Here is a 20074-nt window from a genome sequence, read left to right as displayed (position 1 = left end):
AATGTTAGAAACCACGTATGCTGTTTGCGAAGGAATTGAATTAAGCATGTTTTAATAGACATTTGCTGCATATTTGTTAGGCACCTGGGGAGTTCCAGAGCTTTCAATGAGATTATAATCTACTGGGAAAGCAAATATCCACTCCCAGATATAATGTAAGCAGTTCAGTAGCCCACAGTTGAAGGGATGCAAGATTGAGCACAAGAGAATGGTTACCTTCCATTGGGAAATGAGGGAAAGTTTCATTAATGGACAGCTTAGATATTATTTTTCTGTTCTCAGCTTTTCTATTCTCCAAATATTAGACACATATTTCTGACCACCTGTTGTACATTTCTCTTTTTCTTTCCTGTGTTCCTTATCTCAGGGAATGACCCAGTCACCCACTAAAGATAGAAATCTGAGTATCAGTTTGACATCTCTCTCTCTTCATGCCATCATCTAATCAATTTCTTATGAATTTAGCCCATTAGAATGATTTCATTTCTATCTATGTATGGATGGATGGATGTAACCTCTGCACCCAACTTGGGGCTCAAACTCATGACCCCCAGATCAAGAGTTGCACACTCCTTTGATTGAGAAGCCAGGTGCCCTGGAAGGATTTCATTTCTTCTCAACAGTCCCTTCCAAGCACCTCTCCCTTACAGAGGCATGGTTGTATACAACATATGTATAAGCCTCTATCATGTCTTTATCAAGCTGCTTTATAATTGTCTAATTTTTCTGTCTCCTCTAATCAAACATGAACATCTTGAAGTGAAGGAGTGTTACTAATGCCTTTATCTTCAGAGTCTAGCAAAGAGACTGATACTTAATATGGATACAATAAGTAGTTAAAAAAATACTTCGTTGACATGAAATAGCATACTGTTTAGATCTTGAAAATAAATAGGAACAATAGCCTCTAGCTTGTATAAAACTGATGCCATTGATTTTGTTTTAAAGATATTATTTATTTATTTATTTATTTATTTATTTATTTATTTATTTCAGACAGAGAGAGAGAGAGAGAGAGGAAGAGAGAGAAAGAGCACGAGCAGGGGGGAGGGGAAGGGGAAGGGGCAGAGGGTGAAGTAGATTCCCCGCTGAGTAGGCAGTCCAACATGGGGCTTGATCCTAGGACCCTGGGATCATGACCTGAGCTGGAGGCAGATGCTTAACTGACTGAGCCACCTGGACACCCCACTGATTTTATTTTAAACTCCAGGGCACCTCACCTTTTTTTTAAGCACTGACCCCAGAGTTGCTGATTTTCATGTGGAGATTTTTACATTTTCAGATCAGTAGTAAAAGAATATTTTGAGCCACTGCTCTGTGGGGCTGAGTACCAGCCTGCAGCCCAATTTTTGGGGGGCATCACTATGTTTTTATCACAGAATATGTGTATGCAAATTATTTGAATAATGTTTTGCTCTGTGCTCTTATTATTCCAGGTAATAATTAGAGAATGTTAAAATAAATATTCTGATGTTAGTGAAAGTAAATGTAGATCTCAAACTTAACAGTGTTGAGATGAGATGAAGATCATTCAGTCTATCAAAAGCTGAGGATCTTTAGTCCCATCTGGATGCCGTCAGATTTAAGCTAGTTGAGTGTAGAATTGTTGAGAAAAAGAACAAAGTTAGGTATACTTGTTAGACATATGAATGATATGCTGCAAATATATTGTCAGTAATTGTGTCTAAAGGGAAAACTGTAGTTAGGTGTTCTAGAAATGGAACTTTGTTGGGAATGAAGAAGTAGAATGAGATTTTTATTCATATATATAGAATTGGATTCATCCTTTCTTTATTCCCATTTATATGGACTCTATGAGCTCCAAAACTGAACACTTCATTTTCTTTCTTTTTTTTTTTAAAGATTTTATTTATTAATTTGACATAGAGAGACAGCCAGTGAGAGAGGGAACACAAGCAGGGGGAGTGGGAGAGGAAGAAGCCAGCTCCCAGCAGAAGAGCCTGACGTGGGGCTCGATCCCAGAACGCCAGGATCACGCCCTGAGCCGAAGGCAGACGCTTAACGACTGCGCCGCCCAGGCACCCCTTAACACTTCATTCTCTGTGTGGTGAGATAGATGATTGATAGTGTGACAGGATGTTTAAAATTTGCATAATTTAAGAAAAGTCGAGACAAACTCATGGGCTGATTGTTAGGAGAGAGAAGTGCAGAGCATTTCTTTATTTTTACCTGAATTTGATTTAATACTGTATTTTTTTTATTCTTATGAAAAACTTAGCTTGATTGAAATATCAGGGGAGGGGCACCTGGGTGGTGCAGTTGGTTGAGCATCTGATTCATGGTTTTGTCAGCGGTCATGATCTTGGGGTTGTGGGATTGAGTCCCATGTCAAGGTTGGTCCTCAGTGTGGACTCCGCTTGGGACTCTCTCCACCTGTCCCTGTGCCACTCCCCACTGCTTTCTCTCTCTCAAATAAATAAATAAATCTTTAAAATATCAGGGAAAAAATAGCTATTTTGGCAGTATAACTCCACATAAACTCTGTAAGCTGGCCTGTCATTATAAACATGCTTCGTATCTTTAAACACAAAACATTAGAAGTCAAAAATCTAAGGTATTTATTCCTTGAACTTGTTTTTAACTTGTACTCATTGAGTTGTTTAATACTCAAGTGTCGTTCAAAAGGATATAGCAATTCGGGCCAGAGATTGGACAATAAAAAGGCTGAACAAATTTAGTTGTTGAGAGCAACCGTTATTCACTAACTCTGAAAAAAAATTTCTCTTCTTTTGGCAGAAATTGCCCTTTGGCAACTTAAAGTATCTTTCTCCCTCCTCAGAGCCTCACAAATGGAAAAGTTGTGCTGAATGGATGTGTTTAGTATCTACAACCAGGAAAAAATGTGTTTCTCGGAAGGGATGGTGAAAAGTCTTTAGCAAACTGGGTTAGGATGGATTTGAACAGATCTCTTTTCTTCCACTGCAAAAAGGCTTTAGCTTGTTATCATATCTCCTAGTGGGATCAGCTTGTAGCAAATTCAGTTCCATTTCAGGAGTTACAAGTCTTCAGTTAAACGCAGACAACTGAAGAGAACTCTACATCTGGACAAAGCACTCTTTGCCATTTGTTAAGCTATTCTAAGTATCCACTAATTCCCCTCAAACAAAGGTGAAGAAGCTGAAGTCTTTAGTTGGTTTAAATTAAGGGGAATGATATTTCTCCTTTGTAACATATTTAATGATATGTATTCACTTCAATCCATTTGTGAAATTCCAAGTAATGCAGTGATACTAATTCTCTATTCCACTGAACAGAAAGAGAGTTCTTAGCAAACTCACTGGTGGCTAAGAATCTGATCTCAAGTTGAGGGAGATATTTTGTTACCTCACAGAGACCATTTTGTATGAAAAGGCTTCCTGTGATTTTGCCAGTGTGTTTGCCACTTGGCCTCCTTTTCTGCCCTTTCCTTCTTTGAATTTTAAATTCTCATAAAAACAGAGCTGTCCAGTTCTCAACAAAGCCTGAACATATTTCACACTTGTGTCGTTCTTCACACTTCCCTTGGTGTTATAAAATTTCCGCTCCTTTAAATCGCTGATTCTCCTGAGGCTTCAAAACTCAGGTCAATGGCATCTTCTCCAGGAGGCTGTTCCTAACCAGTCGGTCTGGGTGAGGTTCCCCTTCTGTACGACCCCAGAGCTCTCCGCCCAATCTTTCTGTCGAACTGGGCCACATCTAGCTCCTCTTATGGACTATGGTGTACTTGAGAACAAGTACCGCTACTTTGTAAATCCTCAGGGCAGCCTATTGTTCCAATACGTCATACGATTAATTAATTAGTTAATTAATTAAATAGTCACATCAATGAATATTATAGCTTCCCGCTTTCTGAGACGTTCAGTTTATAAAGAAGACAAGTAGACAAATACATACATGATTCTAAGGCAACATGACGGCATAACGGAGCGGCATAATTTAGATTTGGGCTCAGGAACGTCTTTGGGGAAAGGACAAGAAATATGAGACCTGAGGAATGAATAGGAGTTAACCAGACAAAGACTGGGGGTAGGAAGAGCATCCTAAACAGAGAAAAAGGCCTGATTAAAGGCCTTGTACAAATCTATATTAGGCTTTTTAAAATGCTCACAGCATTTTGTTGAGGAATAATTTATATGAAATAATTTCATTTATTTGTACCGATTTTAGTTTTAATTGCAGCTTGTAATTTTGACACGTGTGTGTAGTCATGTAACGACTACCCAGATCAAGATAAAGAACATTTTTATCGCCCCACAGATTTTTCTTGTTTCCCCTATTCTAGACAATTCCACCCCAGGAGGTAACAATTATTCTGATTTTCATCACTCATTGTGATGCTTTCAAAGAACTGAAGAAAGTTCAGTGGAACAAAGGTAGGGAGCAAGGGGGATGGTAGAGAGGTGTGAATGCAGATGTAAAAAGATGGCAGATCATGGAGAGTCTTGAGGACCTGGTTCAAAATTTGGAATTTTGGCACTAGTAAAATGAATAGCTGTTGAAGACCTGAACATAGGTGACATGATTGGATTCATGTATTAATAGCTATACTAATTAGGGAGGGTTAAGAGTAGAAACAAAGGAACCAGTTAGGAAGCTAACATAATATACTAGGGTTAGAGATAATGGTGGCATGAGCCAAGGAATAGCATGTAGATGGAGAACAATCAATAGGTATAAGGTCTAATTTGGAGTTTGTAGACACTCAAACATTTATCAAAATGAACTCTATTATTTAGTAAAGAGCATCATTAAAAGTTATGGTTGCATTTAAACAGCTAATGTTGCTGAAAGCTAATAGAGATATTCTCCCAATTTTAAGCAGTATTTTTTATTTCCTGTGTACTTCATAATGAATTCTACCTACAAAGGGAATATTGCTTGGAATTTTCTATAATAACTAGCCTAATGTTTGCCTGTTGGCCATGATAAAGATTTCCCATCTTTCTCTTCATCTTTAACCATAAAAAAGATTTTCTCTCTTTTTGTAATGAGTTTAAAATCATAACCAAACAGAAATTTTCATTTTTACTTTTCACATTCTCAAAATATGACTCACTTTGCCAGTAAAACCCAGTATGAAGAATGAATACTCCAGAGAAATATGCTGTTGAGCACTGTTACCCTTAGATTAGATTTGAGGTATCTAAGCCAGTAATACTATGCCAAAAAATCTTGAATGACATTTATATATTACTTAGGTGAACACCATCTCATTTGCTAAAAATATCTTTTAGTTTGCTTGCTTTTCCTTTTTTGAACAAATGGGTTTATTTCTCCGAATAGCTTAGTCAGTTTTTGTTTTGTGTCTACATGTTGAAAACCTGATGCTTGTTTTTGATTCTTTAAGTGGTAAAATGGAGTGTTAGAAAGTGGTAAGGTTACTGTATGAATTTCCTAAGGCTGCCATAACAAAATGCCACAAAAAGGGTTATTTAAAACAACAGACATTTTTTGTCTCAGAATTCTAGAGGCTAGAAGTTGAAAATCCAGGTTTCAGCAGGGCCATGTTCCCTCTAACACTCGGGGAGAAACCTTCCTTGGCTCTTCCTAGCTTCTGGTGGTTTGTCGGCCATCTTTGGCATTCTTTGGCTTATAGATGCATTGCTCCAATTCTGTGTCTTCGCATGGCATCCTCCCTGTGTCTGTCTCTTCACATGGCATTCCTTTTATAAGGACACAAGTTATTTTGGATTAGAGACCCACCCTATTCCAGTGTGCCTCATCTAAACTAATTACATCTACAATGACCCTATTTCCAAATGAGATCATGTTCTGACAGACTGGGGGTTAGGACTACAGTGTATCTTTTTTTTTTTTTTTTTATGACAGGGGAGAGACATGATTCAACTTATAACAGTTACCAAAAACAATAAAAGTAAAAGCTTCTGCCACTGGGAAATTGCCTCCCAACCCACCTCTCCTTTTGCTACATATATTTTCTTCATTATATGTAGAAAAATAACTAGATAGAGATATGAAAAACTTGTGTGTGTGCATGCACTCACCTCTATAGACCTAGAATGGAGCCCATCACTGATAGCTCATGGATTAGTCATGGAAGCTGTGAAAATTGTGTTTTGAATCTCCATGTCTAGTCCATTCCTCTTATTTTGGCATAGTCATTGGCAAAATTTTCTTAGAGCAGGCTATGCATTTTTTGTTGTAGTATCAGCACATTTGTTTTCATTCCTTTCTTTCTAGAGTAATTTAATATAGGCAAAATAAAACGGAATTCTGACGGACAGCTCCTGTTTCTCCATCCTGGATAAGATGGGTTACAAAACACCAAAATGCTCAGCAACATGGCTTACAATGGATTTTAACTGCTTCTCCCTTATACTTGGGAAGATGCACCATTTGTAGTGAGTCTCACTACTCTGGACAGGCTATCTGAATAATTCAGTTACTCTCACTGTGAATTTTTTCTGTAACCTGATTTTTTTCCACTCGATTCTCTAATCATTCTGTAACACTCAACTGACATTTAATGCACACCCACTGTATACCAGGCACAAAGAAACAGACATATTTTCTAACTCCTAAATAACTAAATCCAAGACTATTTTTCCCGGCTACTTTTCTTAACAACTCTCACATTGGATTATGGTTATGGTATATTCAACTATAGGAATCAGTTAAACAGATTGAAGGGATGAGTAAATACGTTAGGGGATGTTAAAGTTATTCTTGCACCCTGTACTGTGCTTTTGTGACTAATGTTGGTTTTTTATATATTTTTATTTCAGCTGAAAGAGACATCAATGTCTACTGTGGGGTGCAGGCCATTACAATGAAGATTAATTTTTGCACTGTACTTTTCTCGGGTTATTCTGAAACTGATCTAGCACTGAACGGAAGGCATGGGGACTCCCACTGCAGGGGGTTCATCAATAACAACACCTTTCCCGCAGTGGTCATTTTCATCATCAATCTCAGCACCTTGGAGGGCTGTGGAAACAACTTAGTGGTAAGATGAGTGTGAAATTGTGTGCTAGGTTTGGGGTCATGACAAAATTCTCCCCATTTCATGAAATAATCAGAAGCCCAATCTATCTTTCAAGAAAAAATTCCAATAAAACTGAACAAATCACTTCCTTCGCCTGTTCGAAGCTTCAGACGCACAATTTTATTTCCCAGTAATGGTTCTGCTTATTGTAGCTGAGAGTTGCGGGGCCTGAGATCAGCTGTGCTATTCTAAACAACATTATTTGTGTGAGTGACATTGATGAATATTTCCCTACAGTTTATCATGAGCTATGCTTCTCATGCTTTTAATGGAACTATCTTATCATACAAAAATTGTTTGTTCTGGTGAGTTTGTCAATGAATCCCTTGGCCCCTTGCTTCTTAGTGACCTCATTTCAGAAAGAGAGATGAAATATAGAATGGGAAACTCAGAATCTTCTAGGTCCGTATTTACCATGGAATGATCTACAGCAGTGTTCTGTGGAAGAGGGTTTTCAGCATTTTCAGTGTGATATTCTTCACTGTGTGGGACTGTCCTTTGAATTTCCAAATGTTTTTCATATCGAATCGTACTCATGAAATCCCAGTGTATTGTTCAAAAAAGGAAATCTCTCTAGGCATTGTGAAAATCAAAATACTGCTTCAAATATTTTCACCCTGAATGAGAACCACTAGTCTATGCTATTCATTTATTTATACTTGCATTGAACACCAAAAAAATAAAAAGAAAGAAAGGAGAAAAGAAAAGGAAGAAAAGAAAAAAGACAACAAAAGAAAAGAAAACAAAAGAAAAAGATAAGGAATGGATTCTCCCAGGAATTAAAATTAATTGAAGTATAAATATTGTGATTTGAGGGGTGTTACACTGACATTCACTGAGTACTATTTTTCATCTTGCTTGTTTAAATCTAATCTTATTGGTAAATCCTAGCACAGACAAAAAGGAGATACAGTGAGCGTGACCACTTAGCCCAGTGAATGAGGAGAAACTGGCTTTTTCTCTTCATAAATTATTGTTTGGGATTAAAGGGGAAGGCTTAATTTCTCTAAGGGCAGGGTTTGTAAGACTTGATGGGAGATAGGAGACGGGAAAGAGAGATTTCTTTGATCTCCTTCTTTATCTTTTCCCGGAGGGCAGTTAGAATATTGTGCCCATGACCGTTTCCAAGCCTGCAGCATGAGTATTGTTGACTCTTTTTATTAAAAACATTTATTCATCTCTCTGAGTTGTGCACAGAGAGGTTATGAGGTGGGCCTGAGGGAGAATGACGCAGGCTGATTATTACATGTCTGTGTTTTCTTGTAGAGGGAGGAGCCCATATGGAGAGCCAAGGTTTCCTTCTTCCCACCATACCCTGGGGTCTCTCCTTCAGGGCACTTTCTTCTCTGGATTTAAGTCTTGCCCTGCTGCCAAGAAAACAGTTCAGGAGAAATACCAGGCAAAACCTCTGAGTATGCGTGTGTGTGTGTGTGTGTGTGTGCGCGCGCACACACACGCTATTTGCTTTTTAAAAATCTGAATAACTTGGGTATAAAAATTGCTATATATGTGTGTGTGTGTGAGTGTGTTTTGTTTGTTTTGTTTTCACAGAGTTGGTAAGTTTAGTCAGCCAGTCAAGGAACTGTGAGAGGAGGGGAAGGTTTGCTTATTTTTTCATTTTTGCCATAGATACCGCCAGATTTGGAGTCTGCTCCAAGGATGATCCTACATGGAAAAAATTGAGGAGACTATTACATCACTGGATTAGAATTTAAAAAAAAATGTTTTCATTTGTAATGATTCTGGATCTGTTCATGAATTAGCTAGATAATTGCCTCAGCTTTGCCCATGTACTTCTAGGTTCATGCAAAAAGTTTATTCTATTGTTGAAAAGTAAGTATTACAGGTTTCCATAATATCTGCTAGAAGTACTTATTGAGTGTCATGCTGTCTTTGACATAATGGGAGAAGCTCTATTCCTATAGTGCTATGAAAGTCAAGAACATTATTGATTATTCCTAAAATGGTGGTTCTTAAATTTTAGTGGGATTGAAGAATCCAATGAAAGCTAATCAGTCCCAGGAAAATACACATATGGACAATATTTTAATATAACTTCTGGGAGTTTGTGATCCCCCTGAAACCTATCTATGAATTAGTGCTCTGGAAAGAGATGAGAGTCTCCATATATGTACCACAGAGGAAGGCCCTCAGATTGACGCTCAGAAAATTTGTGACCTTAATTCATTTGTTCAGAATTTATCTCAGGGGCCCCAAGATGCTGGTGTCACTGTGTGATGCTGACCCTGCAAAGGCAAAGAAGACGAAGAGGACTCCCTCCCCCATAAAGGGCTCTGATTACGATGAAGGCAGAGGGACACGTGCAAAGCCACAACAAGGGCCTTGTGGCCGGGGTGTTTTTTTTTTTATTATTATTATTTAAAGATTTTATTTATTTGTCAGAGAGACAGAAAAGAGAGCACAAGCAGGGGGAGTGGCAGGCAGAGGGAGAAGCAGGCTCCTCACTGAGCAAGGAGCCTGATGGGGGACTCAATCCCAGGACCCTGGGATCATGACCTGAGCTGAAGTCAGTGGCTTAACTGACTGAGCCACCCAGGCGTCCCAATGACTGCAGCATTATTAGCCAAGAGAACGAGTCTGGAGATAGGAAGCCAAAGTGGAAAACAAGATCAGATTAACAGGGATCTTTAAAGCCAGGCCACAGAATTTGGACTTTACATATGAACATTTTCAAATTACTTGTTGTAGCCCTCTGAACGTGTAATCTCTCTCCTTTCTTATTTATGAAATATGAATAAAGTGTCTTTGGTGAATATAAAGTTTCCTTTAGTTAAAATACATATATAATCACTTATAAATAGCATTATGTGTATATAATCTCAAAACCACAGCATGTTGTAGTTGAAACAGACCCTGGGAATGATCTGGTCTAATGTTTTATTTTGCATATGAAATGCCTAGATTTACATATAGCTATTTAATCATTGAACTTGATCTACTGTTTTAATAGGTATCTACAATTCCTGGAGTCAGTGCTTATGGAAATGCAACTTCAGTACAAATAGGAAATATTTCGGGATACATTGATACTCCAGATCCACCAACGATCATCAGCTATCTACCTGGGCTTCTTTACAAATTTAGTTGCAGTTACCCACTGGAATACCTGGTTAATAATACCCAGCTTGCCTCGTAAGTCCACCTTCTATCCTTGCTTTCACATTCTGTCTTTATGTTTGAGTCCTTTTTTTTTTTTTAAATCCTCAGGGGATTTATAAAGATAGCAGGATTTGTTGAGAATAGCCAAACTCAAAGTAATGGAAACCATATTAAGTCTTGTCTTTACATCTATCTATCTATCTATCTATCTATCTATCTATCTATCTATCTATCTACCTACCTACCTACCTACCTTCCTACTTACCTATCTACCTACCTGACATTGTTATGACCCGTATCAACAGATCAGATACATATATTTCCCCCCAAATTAAAACTGGCTCAAACTGGTCAGGTGTCTCCCTGGGGGTTCTCCTCACGCCCTTCAGAATTGCCCAAGAAGCTAAGAACTCTGGGTGCTGATGCAGTCCAGGAGGACTGTCCTATTTCCAGTGCATTGTTGGGTCCTGCCTGGCTTCAGTCTCTGCCATATGCTCTCACTGTTGGACTCCACTGCCTCAGAACCTGGGGACTGCGTACTTCTAGCTGAGGTGTCAGCTGCACAGGTGCCGATGGTTCCCGAAGACAGGTTACATCACTCAGAGCCACAGAGCTTCAGATGTGGTCTGAGGACATAGCCTTTTGCTTATAGTCATGTATTCATTCATTTCTCCCAAAGCACATAATCCAAGACAGGGTTATGTCCACCTGACGACATAGTCCTCTGGATCTGTCAAATAGTTTTGACAAAATGGTGTAATTGAGTGAATACCTTCTCTCTCAGATCTAGGATTTGCTTTCACAAAGGTGTAGCGATTGTTTAATCTTAGTCATGAGGGAGTGTGGAGGCCACATTCTGTTTCAGTAAAAAAAAAAAAAAAAAAGATCACAGCTGGTTTTAATGGCACGGTGGTGATAAATACCTTGGTGAAAGCAAGACTTGGAAAACAAGAAAAGAAAGGCTTTGAGTCAAAATGATACAGGTGTAGAAGGAAGTGAGTCATTAGGGTGTCACAGACCTACTCTGCTCCCCCCCCCTTCCCCAGTAAACGCATTCCTGAGCTGCACTGTACATGGAAAGTCATTCATTTATTCAATAAATATTTATTATACTTCTACTATGTGCCATGCCATATTCGAGCAGTGAACAAAGTAAAACAAAATCCCTGATCTCGTGAAACTTCTCATGGGATTGATGAAAATGTATCTGTATCAGATTCAAATTATATCGGAAGGATGTTTTTCTTTAAAAAGTCCCATATAGGCAATGCAAAATGCAGAGGTGCCTTTGTAAGTAAAAAGATCATAAAGAACAGTCTATCTTTATTTGGTCTCTCTTGCTTTTTGATTATTTATCCATTCAGTGATTTAAATAGTGTGCCTACTCCAGGCCTAATTAAAAGTATGTCAAGCTTACTCAAGAGTTTTAGTGCCTTAAATCCAACATTAATGTGTAACTGAAACTTTTAATTTAAAATCTCATCAATGCTTTCCCACTCTAAATCTGTTTCAGGTCCTCAGCTGCTATTTCTGTGAGAGAGAACAATGGTACATTCGTCAGCACTTTGAACCTGCTCCTTTACAATGTAAGTTGATGGGTGAAGGATGTTATGTTCTCTCTTACTGTTCTGAGGCGCCATTTACGCGGATGGATTTTATATCAAAATCTACCAAAAGCCACATTAACCCCATTATACTTTGGTAACACTTATCCATCTCTACTAGCATTTTTATGTATCGTAGTGATAAAGGTATACTCCAAACTCCATTACTTTCTAAAAGGTGATAGATGACTCAGGTTTTATTTTGTAAATGTGATTCCACATAGTTACTCCAAGTGTCTAGATAAACGTATATGAACATATTTATTTGCTTGCATGTGCGTGTAGCCATAGTCAGGGTCAAGATTTTGGAAGTAATATGTTTGTGATAAAAAGATAGGAAAAGTCCAAATGATACTTTTCTTGGTGATGAATGTGTTAATATTTTCAATATGGGTTTTGGCTGATGACAATTCTGTCACATTTGAAATAATTTGGGTTGACTACATAGTATTGTCTAAACTCTTGTCATGTAAATATCGACAGTGGCAGCAAAACGTGGAAAAGTACATGGATTTCTATTTATAACTCTAACATTAATCCCCCAAATGATATTTTCATGTTGATTAAAAATTTTTATTCATACATTTTAAATGCCTGATTTAAATATCAATTTTTCAATCTATCAACCAACATTTTTGTAAATTATGAATCTGATTTTTACATTATTATTCATGTCATCATGGCACTGAGTTATAATTCATGCAACTGATTTAAAAGTCAGTGCTTTATACTTTGAATATAATGAGCTATAAATATTGTAGTAGGACATTTTCCAAAGGCATTTAAAAAAATCATGTTTATAAGTTTGTAGTCTGACACCACGGAGTTCTAAACAACAAATTAAAATGTGTTGGAATGAAGATTGCCTTTCTGTCATTTCCAAACTTTCCTCTGCAAGAAGAAACTGCCAAGTTACTTGGTTCCACAATACTCAGCAAGTATGTGCCAATATTCATTCCCAATATGGCCATATATTTATTATTGTTTTGAGCAATATTTTTAAATTGGAAAATTCCTATCTGTTGATTTATATATGTAAGCTCACTGGGGTAGAATTGAGGTGACCTGTTTGGATTCAGTATTATTTGTTATATTTGAGTGAAACAAAGATGAAATTTCCTGATCCTAAGAAAGTAAAAAATATACCCACATGGCATTTAATGACACCATTATTTTTTGTGAAATTAAATTATTCTCTTACTGGGAAAGCAGAAAAAAAAATTAGAAGTGTGGATTTGGGGAGAGCTTTGCTGTGAGGGTCTTCCCTTAATCATTAGAAATAGTATTCTGTTGCTAACTAGACATAATCCTTCAAAACTTTCTAGAATCTTAATGCTAAATAAAAGCCTGCCATTTGTTGATAACCTTATGATTTTAATTCTGTGGTAAAAAGGTAACCAATTGTTTGATATCACACTATAAATAAAATAGTGCCAGAACATGTCTCTCTCTCTCTCTCTTTTTTTTTTTTTTGGTGTCTCATGCTTTTTATTTGGTAAGACTCAACATCCTAAGAGCTCTGATGGGAACAGGTTGTAAAAATATAATTCATGGGATGCTTGGGTGGCTCAGTTGGTTAAGCATCTGCCTACAGCCCAGGTCATGATCCTGTGGTCCTGGATCTAGCTCCCTGCTCAGTGGGGAGCCTGCTTCTCCCTTTCCCTCTGTGAGGCTCTCCCCCCACCACACCCACCACTCATGCTCTCTCTTGCTATCTCTCTCTCTCTCAAATAAATAAATAAATATTTTTTAAAAATATAACTCAGAAAATAGAATAAATACATCTCATTTTTAATCAGTTTGCAATAAAGGTGTCATTAATGGTTGGAATTAAAAAAATAAATTGAATTTTATTTTATTTTTTTTAAGGTTTTTTTTTTTTTTTTAAGATTTTATTTATTTATTTGACAGAGAGAGACACAGCGAGAAAGGTAACACAAGCAGGGGGAGCGGGAGAGGAAGAAGCAGGCTCCCAGCAGAGGAGCCTGATGTGGGGCTCGATCCCAGAACGCTGGGATCACACCCCGAGCGTGAAGGCAGACGCTTAACGACTGCGCCACCCAGGCGCCCCAATAAATTGAATTTTAGAAGTTATTTACTAAACAGTCATTTAATGAAATTGAACTATTTCTCCACAAAGTATATTTTTAATTAACAGACAATTTTTTAGAGCAGTTTTAGTTTTACAGAAAAACTGATCTGAAAATAGAGTTCCCACAGACCCTCTGTGCCTGTACACAATTTCCTCTATTACTTACGCCTTGAATTTTGGGGTATATTTGTTACAATTGATGAACCCATATTGATATATTAACTGAAGTCCATAGTTTATATTTGGTTTCACTCTTCATGAATATTTTGTGGATTTTGACAAATGTTGATGACTTGCATCCATCAGTACTGTATCATATAGAAGATTCTCGCTGCCCCCAAGTAATTTTTTAACATGGCATGGATGTAATATTTTGACATGATACAGGATATTACCAAACTAGTAATTTATGTAAGTTTCCAGTTTTAAAATAAATAAGTCACAAAGGTGAAAAGTACAGTCTAGGAAATACAGTCAATTGTATTATAATAACAAGGAGAAAAACCTAGTAATTTACACTAGAAAAAAAATTGGTTTCCTTTCACTAATTGATCCAAAGTCATACCTATTATTTGTTTGGAACACTAACATTTAGCTGTCCATATGTAATTTCATTGCAGCATTTCTAAATAAGTATTATTTTATAACCACTAGTGGCCATATCTTCCTATTGCACATGCAGAGTTTTTGATTTTTAACCCATAGGAATGATGAAAAGTTATATACTTATTACTCTCATTCTTTGGAAGGAAAAAATTGTACCTAGTTTGGATTGATGCAATTGTTTATATTTATGTATTCTGGAAGTCAGTAAATATTCTTAGGAAAATGTTATTTATAAAAAAGGATGACTTTTATTGACTATGTGATTTCCATATATGTGGATTATTTCAAGTTGAACTGTGGCCTTATTTTTGTGTAATATAAATGTATCGGTTTTCTCCCCTGTGGAAATGGAAAGTGAAGATGACTTTGCGAATTTGAATTGTACCTAAATATTAGTGTCTTCCGAGCAAATACAGAAAGAGTAAATCTGAAATAGTACTATAGTAATTATGAATGTTTCTTAAAAGTTGAAGAAAAAATCTAACATAAATATAATTGACTTTAGGGACAATATTGTGCTAACAAAAATAAAAAAGCAGCTATACAAAACAAGGTAAAAAATACCTTTAGAAGCAATTTTAGGAGGAAAAATGTGATGATTCATGATTAAAGCACAGCTGAGTCACATCATTGGCAAATGACTTAGCAGTATGATACTTATAAAAAAGTAAACATTCTTCTGGTTCTTGCTGATGCCCTACTGATGCAAGTATGAGATCTGTATATTTAATGAAGTGTGGATGGAATACTTGGAGAAGTTTGCAAAGGGAGCCAGAAGGATAAATAAAAATACTACCTATTAGAAATGGCTGGAGGAGCTATTAGCATTTATCACAGAAATATAGAAAATAAGTACAGCATATAATCTCTCATTTATCTGACTTTAGTTGGGAATGAAATGTTCCATACTAGTGCAACTTTTTCAAAAGTAAAGTGTCCAAACCATAATTTTAAAAATTTATAATTTCGAAAATTCAAAATCTGTTGCTTTCTTTCCTGGCCTTCTTAAACAGAATATGCTCTGTATTTTGCCTTTGCTTGATATCTTTGAAATTTCATAATGAACATTAACATTTTTCCTTTGCTGCAAAATATCACTATGTTCAGGATTACTAAATTTGGGGGAAACAATTTGCTTGCATGCTAAATGATTTGACAACATTTTTAGAAGTTCTTTTCTTCTTTTTTTTTTTGCATCCTACATTTTTTTCTGTTTTTTCTTTATTATCAAATTAAAGCTGTCACTTCTCAATTTCTAACCTATTGCTTAAATACTGTAAATTGGGGAGAAATATAAATAAGCTCTTGAGAATTGTTATAAAATAAGGGTAAAAAGGTAGAAGTGAAGTCTTGAGACACGCTTCTATAAGTAACTGCCAAGGAATTCAGTGAAGGAACTCCGTGGCATGCATTTTGGCAACTTAGAGGACACGTTGGTCTCTTTTTTGGTTTTCAAATACATTGTGGTACCTTCAAATTACCAGAGAAGTGATTTTGGGCAAATGAGAGATTATCAAGAGCATAAAGACCTACAACTCCAATGGCAAAGGGCTTAAACTGAAGTAGATGTAGCTTATGTAAATGAAGTATTAAATAAACTCTATATTGACAATAGATTATTAAACAAATTAAGTATTAACCGCTGACTATTAACTATTGAATGCAATTTAAATACACAGAACATTAACAATTATATATGATAAGCTATGGAAAGAAAAAGATGTATGGGTGGAAATGAATTTGTTACTTGGTTATAGTTTAAGAACAGTTCTGCTGAGAAACTAGACAATTAAGTAGGTCCTTTTTGGGGTTGATTCTCTATATTTATGTTGATTTGCCCCGTTTTTAATATGACATTGTTGTTTTAAGTGGTAAATGTGCTGTTTGAAGGACAATGACAGATTAATTGCTTATTTTTTTCATCATTAGGATTCAACCTACAGTCAGCAGTTAATTATCCCGAGTATAGGATTACCTTTGAAAACCAAAGTATTTGCAGCTGTACAAGCCACTAATCTGGATGGCAGGTATTTTCAAAGTCTTTTTTCTGTTGGTTAAAACATTTTGACCACATAAAGCCTCATGAATCATAAAGTTAGCTCATTCATTTTTAATTTAAAAAATACTGTCATTGCCACACCATTTAGGAATGCTAATAAATAGAAATAATAAATTACAAAGATTAAGGGGTGACACTTATTTTGTGTCATTAATTGGAAAATAACAAGTCTTCCCATAAAGAAGGAGGGAGAATTACTGGAAGAGGAACGGGCAGATCTTCTGGGATACCACAATGTTCTAGTCTTTCATCTGAAAGATGATGAATCAGATGCAGTCATTTTGTGAACACTGATGATCTGTGTGCTTTTCTATGTGTATGTTACCATTCAATACAAATTTATTAAAAAACAAGAGAACTCTTCCCATAATGATCTGGGCCAAAATTATATGAAATGATCCTCAGAAACATCTCTGTAAGAAACCCCAAATTGATCAAGTTTCATATGATCAAGTTTCATACGATCACGTTTTAGATAATCCAGGATGATCAAAATTGAAAGGGAATTCAAAAGCTGAAGACCCAATCCAATATTATTATAAAGATCCAATCACATATTATTACATAAACTTTGCATCCTGAAGAGTATTCTCCAGTATACCCTGGAAATTTAGTTCTTCTTTACCTTCTCCTTTTCTTTCTTCTTAGTATTGCTATTCTTGGATATATATGATTCTTTAAAATTATCGGATCAAATACAGGATTTAAAAATATTATTGCCATTTACTTCCCATACTAGACATTTTTATAACACCAGAGTTGGAATGAAATAATGTATAAATCTTGTGGAGGAAGGCTGTTTATTTGCCTCATGGTTTTCTTTTACCTTAAACAGTATCTATCATAGACTCCCACTCTCACCACCACTGATTCTGGCATAATTTTCAGTGTATAATTTATGCACCAAACTCCTTCCTGTATGTGATATGATAATATCTTCTGTCATTTGTTAGAGATAGTAACTTCTGGAAACAAAAGGCTGTTGTTCATAGTGAACATAGAAACATCTCCATAGCTCACTTTTGAATTTTGTTTCTTCAGACTTTGAAAAGCTGTCTTGTACATAATTTTTGTGTGTGAGTGATATTAGCCTTAACCCCACTTGACGTAGAATGGCAATTTGCTTCAGATTTTTAAACACCTTGAGCTAAGAGAACATTTTAAAACAAGAAACTTCTGAAATAACTAATAAAAATATAGTCCTATCTGGTGGGGCTAAAACATTTGTCAATGTTTATTGCCCTTGAATTAGTAACTAATACCCGAAAGGAGATTCTGACTCTGGATTATGCTTACCTCTTTCTACAGATGGAATGTCTTAATGGATTATTGCTACACAACCCCATCAGGGAACCCAAACGATGATATTCGATATGATCTCTTCCTTAGGTAAGTCTTATATTGATAGCAAAGTACCAATTGTAGATAATTGAAATGAAAACTCCAAGTTAGATAAACAAATTGTAGGGCACTTCTATAGCTTTTAAATTTAAACTCCTACATTGTGGGCTTTTAGTCCTTACAAAGCTGGAACTATAAAAGTTGAGAAAAGTTTTCAACACAAAATGCTGATAAAGCTATTGTTGAATGAGAATTGCAAGTAAGTTAGGTCCATCAAAGATGTTTTATTCATGTTTAGGACATATGGGAATATTTCACTGTCTTAGAAAAAGCATGGTTAGGATATTATTGGCAATCAGAGAAAGGCAGTGGGAGGTACTATTTATTCGCAGCTAGGCAGTCTCATCGTCTGTCAGGGAGAGTAAAAATAAAGTAATGGTCTAGATAATTTAGACCCCAAAATGCTTTTCTTCATTTATCAGTATTTAATATGAAAGTATGATATAGCCTACTACTCCTTTTTTATCAGAGCCAATAACTTCAACTTCATTCCCCAATAGACAATGATAGAGTGAATGTAATCTACATTTGGGGAAAGGGGACATTGATCATAAAAACATTCAATCATCCTGGTTTCCTTTCAGCATTTTTATCTGACAGCAGAGCCGACTTGAGAGTCAAGCAATGGCTTCTAATCATGCTTATAAAATGCAGTTGGCTCAGATCACTGCTGCCTATTGACACATGATGGGAGCAATATGATGGGAAACCGAAAGAATACGTTTTATTGGCTAATCAAGGTTAAGATGATGGTCAGAGGCTAGGTTAAACTGACACTCTAATATCCTATTGCTGGAAGTGTTAATTTGGGCAACATTTTTGGGAAAAAAATGTTATAATGTATCAAAAGCTTTAAAAGATTCCATATTGTTTGATGCTACATCCACAAATTTGGAAGCATATTCTAAAATATTTATGATTTCCTGGTCTATCAGTGATATTTAAAAAGTAAAACTTGGGAGCAAACTGGATGTTCAGCAATGTGGAAATGGCTAGGTGAATTATGGAGAACTAGTAATTTGGGAGTTCACACAGGCACTAAATTATATAAAATTATTTATAAAACAAGAAAAGAAAGATTGGTTCTATTTGATCTTCTACCTTTCTGTCTTCTTGGTATTTTTACCCTTGGAAATATGTGATTCTTTAAATGATTTGAAATATGAAGTGAAAGAATCAGTATATGAAATTGTATGTATGACGAACCTCATTTGTATAATACATGATAGAAAAGACCGTAAGGAAATACATCAACAGGCTGACAGTGGTTATTTATGCATGGTAGGATTTGTGCATGGTGAATCATTTTGTTTTGACTTTGTTCTTTTTTTCCAAAATTTCTATAATGATCACATACTGATAATCTGGAATATGATCATCAGACTTCTAGTATGACTATGGTTTAGGGCTGAATCTCTTTGGTGTCCTTATTAGAACTATAGAGAGTGAAATGAGTAACTAAATGAGTTTCTCAAATGTCAGTATCAGTGAAAGTAGGTGAAAAAGAATACTGAGAAATCCCCAAATATGTGTTCTTGTTGCCAAAAATAATTAAGATCAACAGCAAATGGTGCAGAGGGAGGCCTGCAGGAGGCAGTGGGGGAGAAGTGGCAGGAGAAGCAGGGAAGAAAAGTCAATGCTGAGGGGTCCTGGTAGTGGCAGATTTCAGAAGCAGCCAGGAGAGATGCACACCCAGAAGGAGAGAGCACAACGCTGAGTGGGAGTTGCTAGGAACAGGGCTGAAACCTAACAAGCCAACAGCCCTGGAGAATGTGGGGAATGAAAGGATAGAGAATGACCAGAGCCTCAGAAGTAGCAGATCTCAGAAAGTGCCAGGAAAAGTACACCTTCTAAAAAGTGAAGGATTCACCTGGGAAGACAAGGGCCTTCCTTGGTGGAAGGTTCGTGAATGAAGCTGAGGATCATGGAACTGATAGTAGAATTCTTTAACATCTTTCGGTTCAGAGAGATAGGGAAACTCAACTACACCATCATGGCACATTCAATGGAAACTTGTCTGTCCCTGTAAAACAAAGGTGGGAGAGCTTTGAGTTGAGGAAATCCTCAAGGAAGGTCATAACTGTTCCACATTGCCCAAAGAGTCCTCAGAAAATGACAGGTCTAGGGAAATCCAACTCTTTCAAATGTGAATGGTAAGCTATGAAGATACTGCTTACTATGTTCCA

At 36.4% G+C, this 20074-nt stretch overlaps 1 protein-coding gene across 10 annotated transcripts in view; it reads left to right on the top strand.

Moving 5' to 3' along the window:
• Positions 1-20074, top strand: part of ZPLD1 (zona pellucida like domain containing 1) — a 325851-nt gene that overhangs the window by 291535 nt on the left and 14242 nt on the right. For all 10 annotated transcript variants that reach the window (XM_087861649.1, XM_087861652.1, XM_045785300.2 and 7 more), the window contains 5 exons: positions 6747-6967; positions 9978-10159; positions 11640-11712; positions 16358-16455; positions 17796-17876. In XM_087861649.1, the coding sequence (XP_087717775.1) occupies positions 6747-6967; positions 9978-10159; positions 11640-11712; positions 16358-16455; positions 17796-17876 (655 nt within the window). The remainder of the gene's footprint in view (positions 1-6746; positions 6968-9977; positions 10160-11639; positions 11713-16357; positions 16456-17795; positions 17877-20074) is intronic.

The sequence above is a fragment of the Ursus americanus genome, chromosome 4 (genome assembly GCF_024610735.1).
Source record: "Ursus americanus isolate L20-20 chromosome 4, mUrsAme1.1.p, whole genome shotgun sequence".
NCBI classification, from domain to species: Eukaryota; Metazoa; Chordata; class Mammalia; order Carnivora; family Ursidae; genus Ursus; species Ursus americanus.
This window is presented reverse-complemented; position numbering and strand designations above follow the sequence as displayed.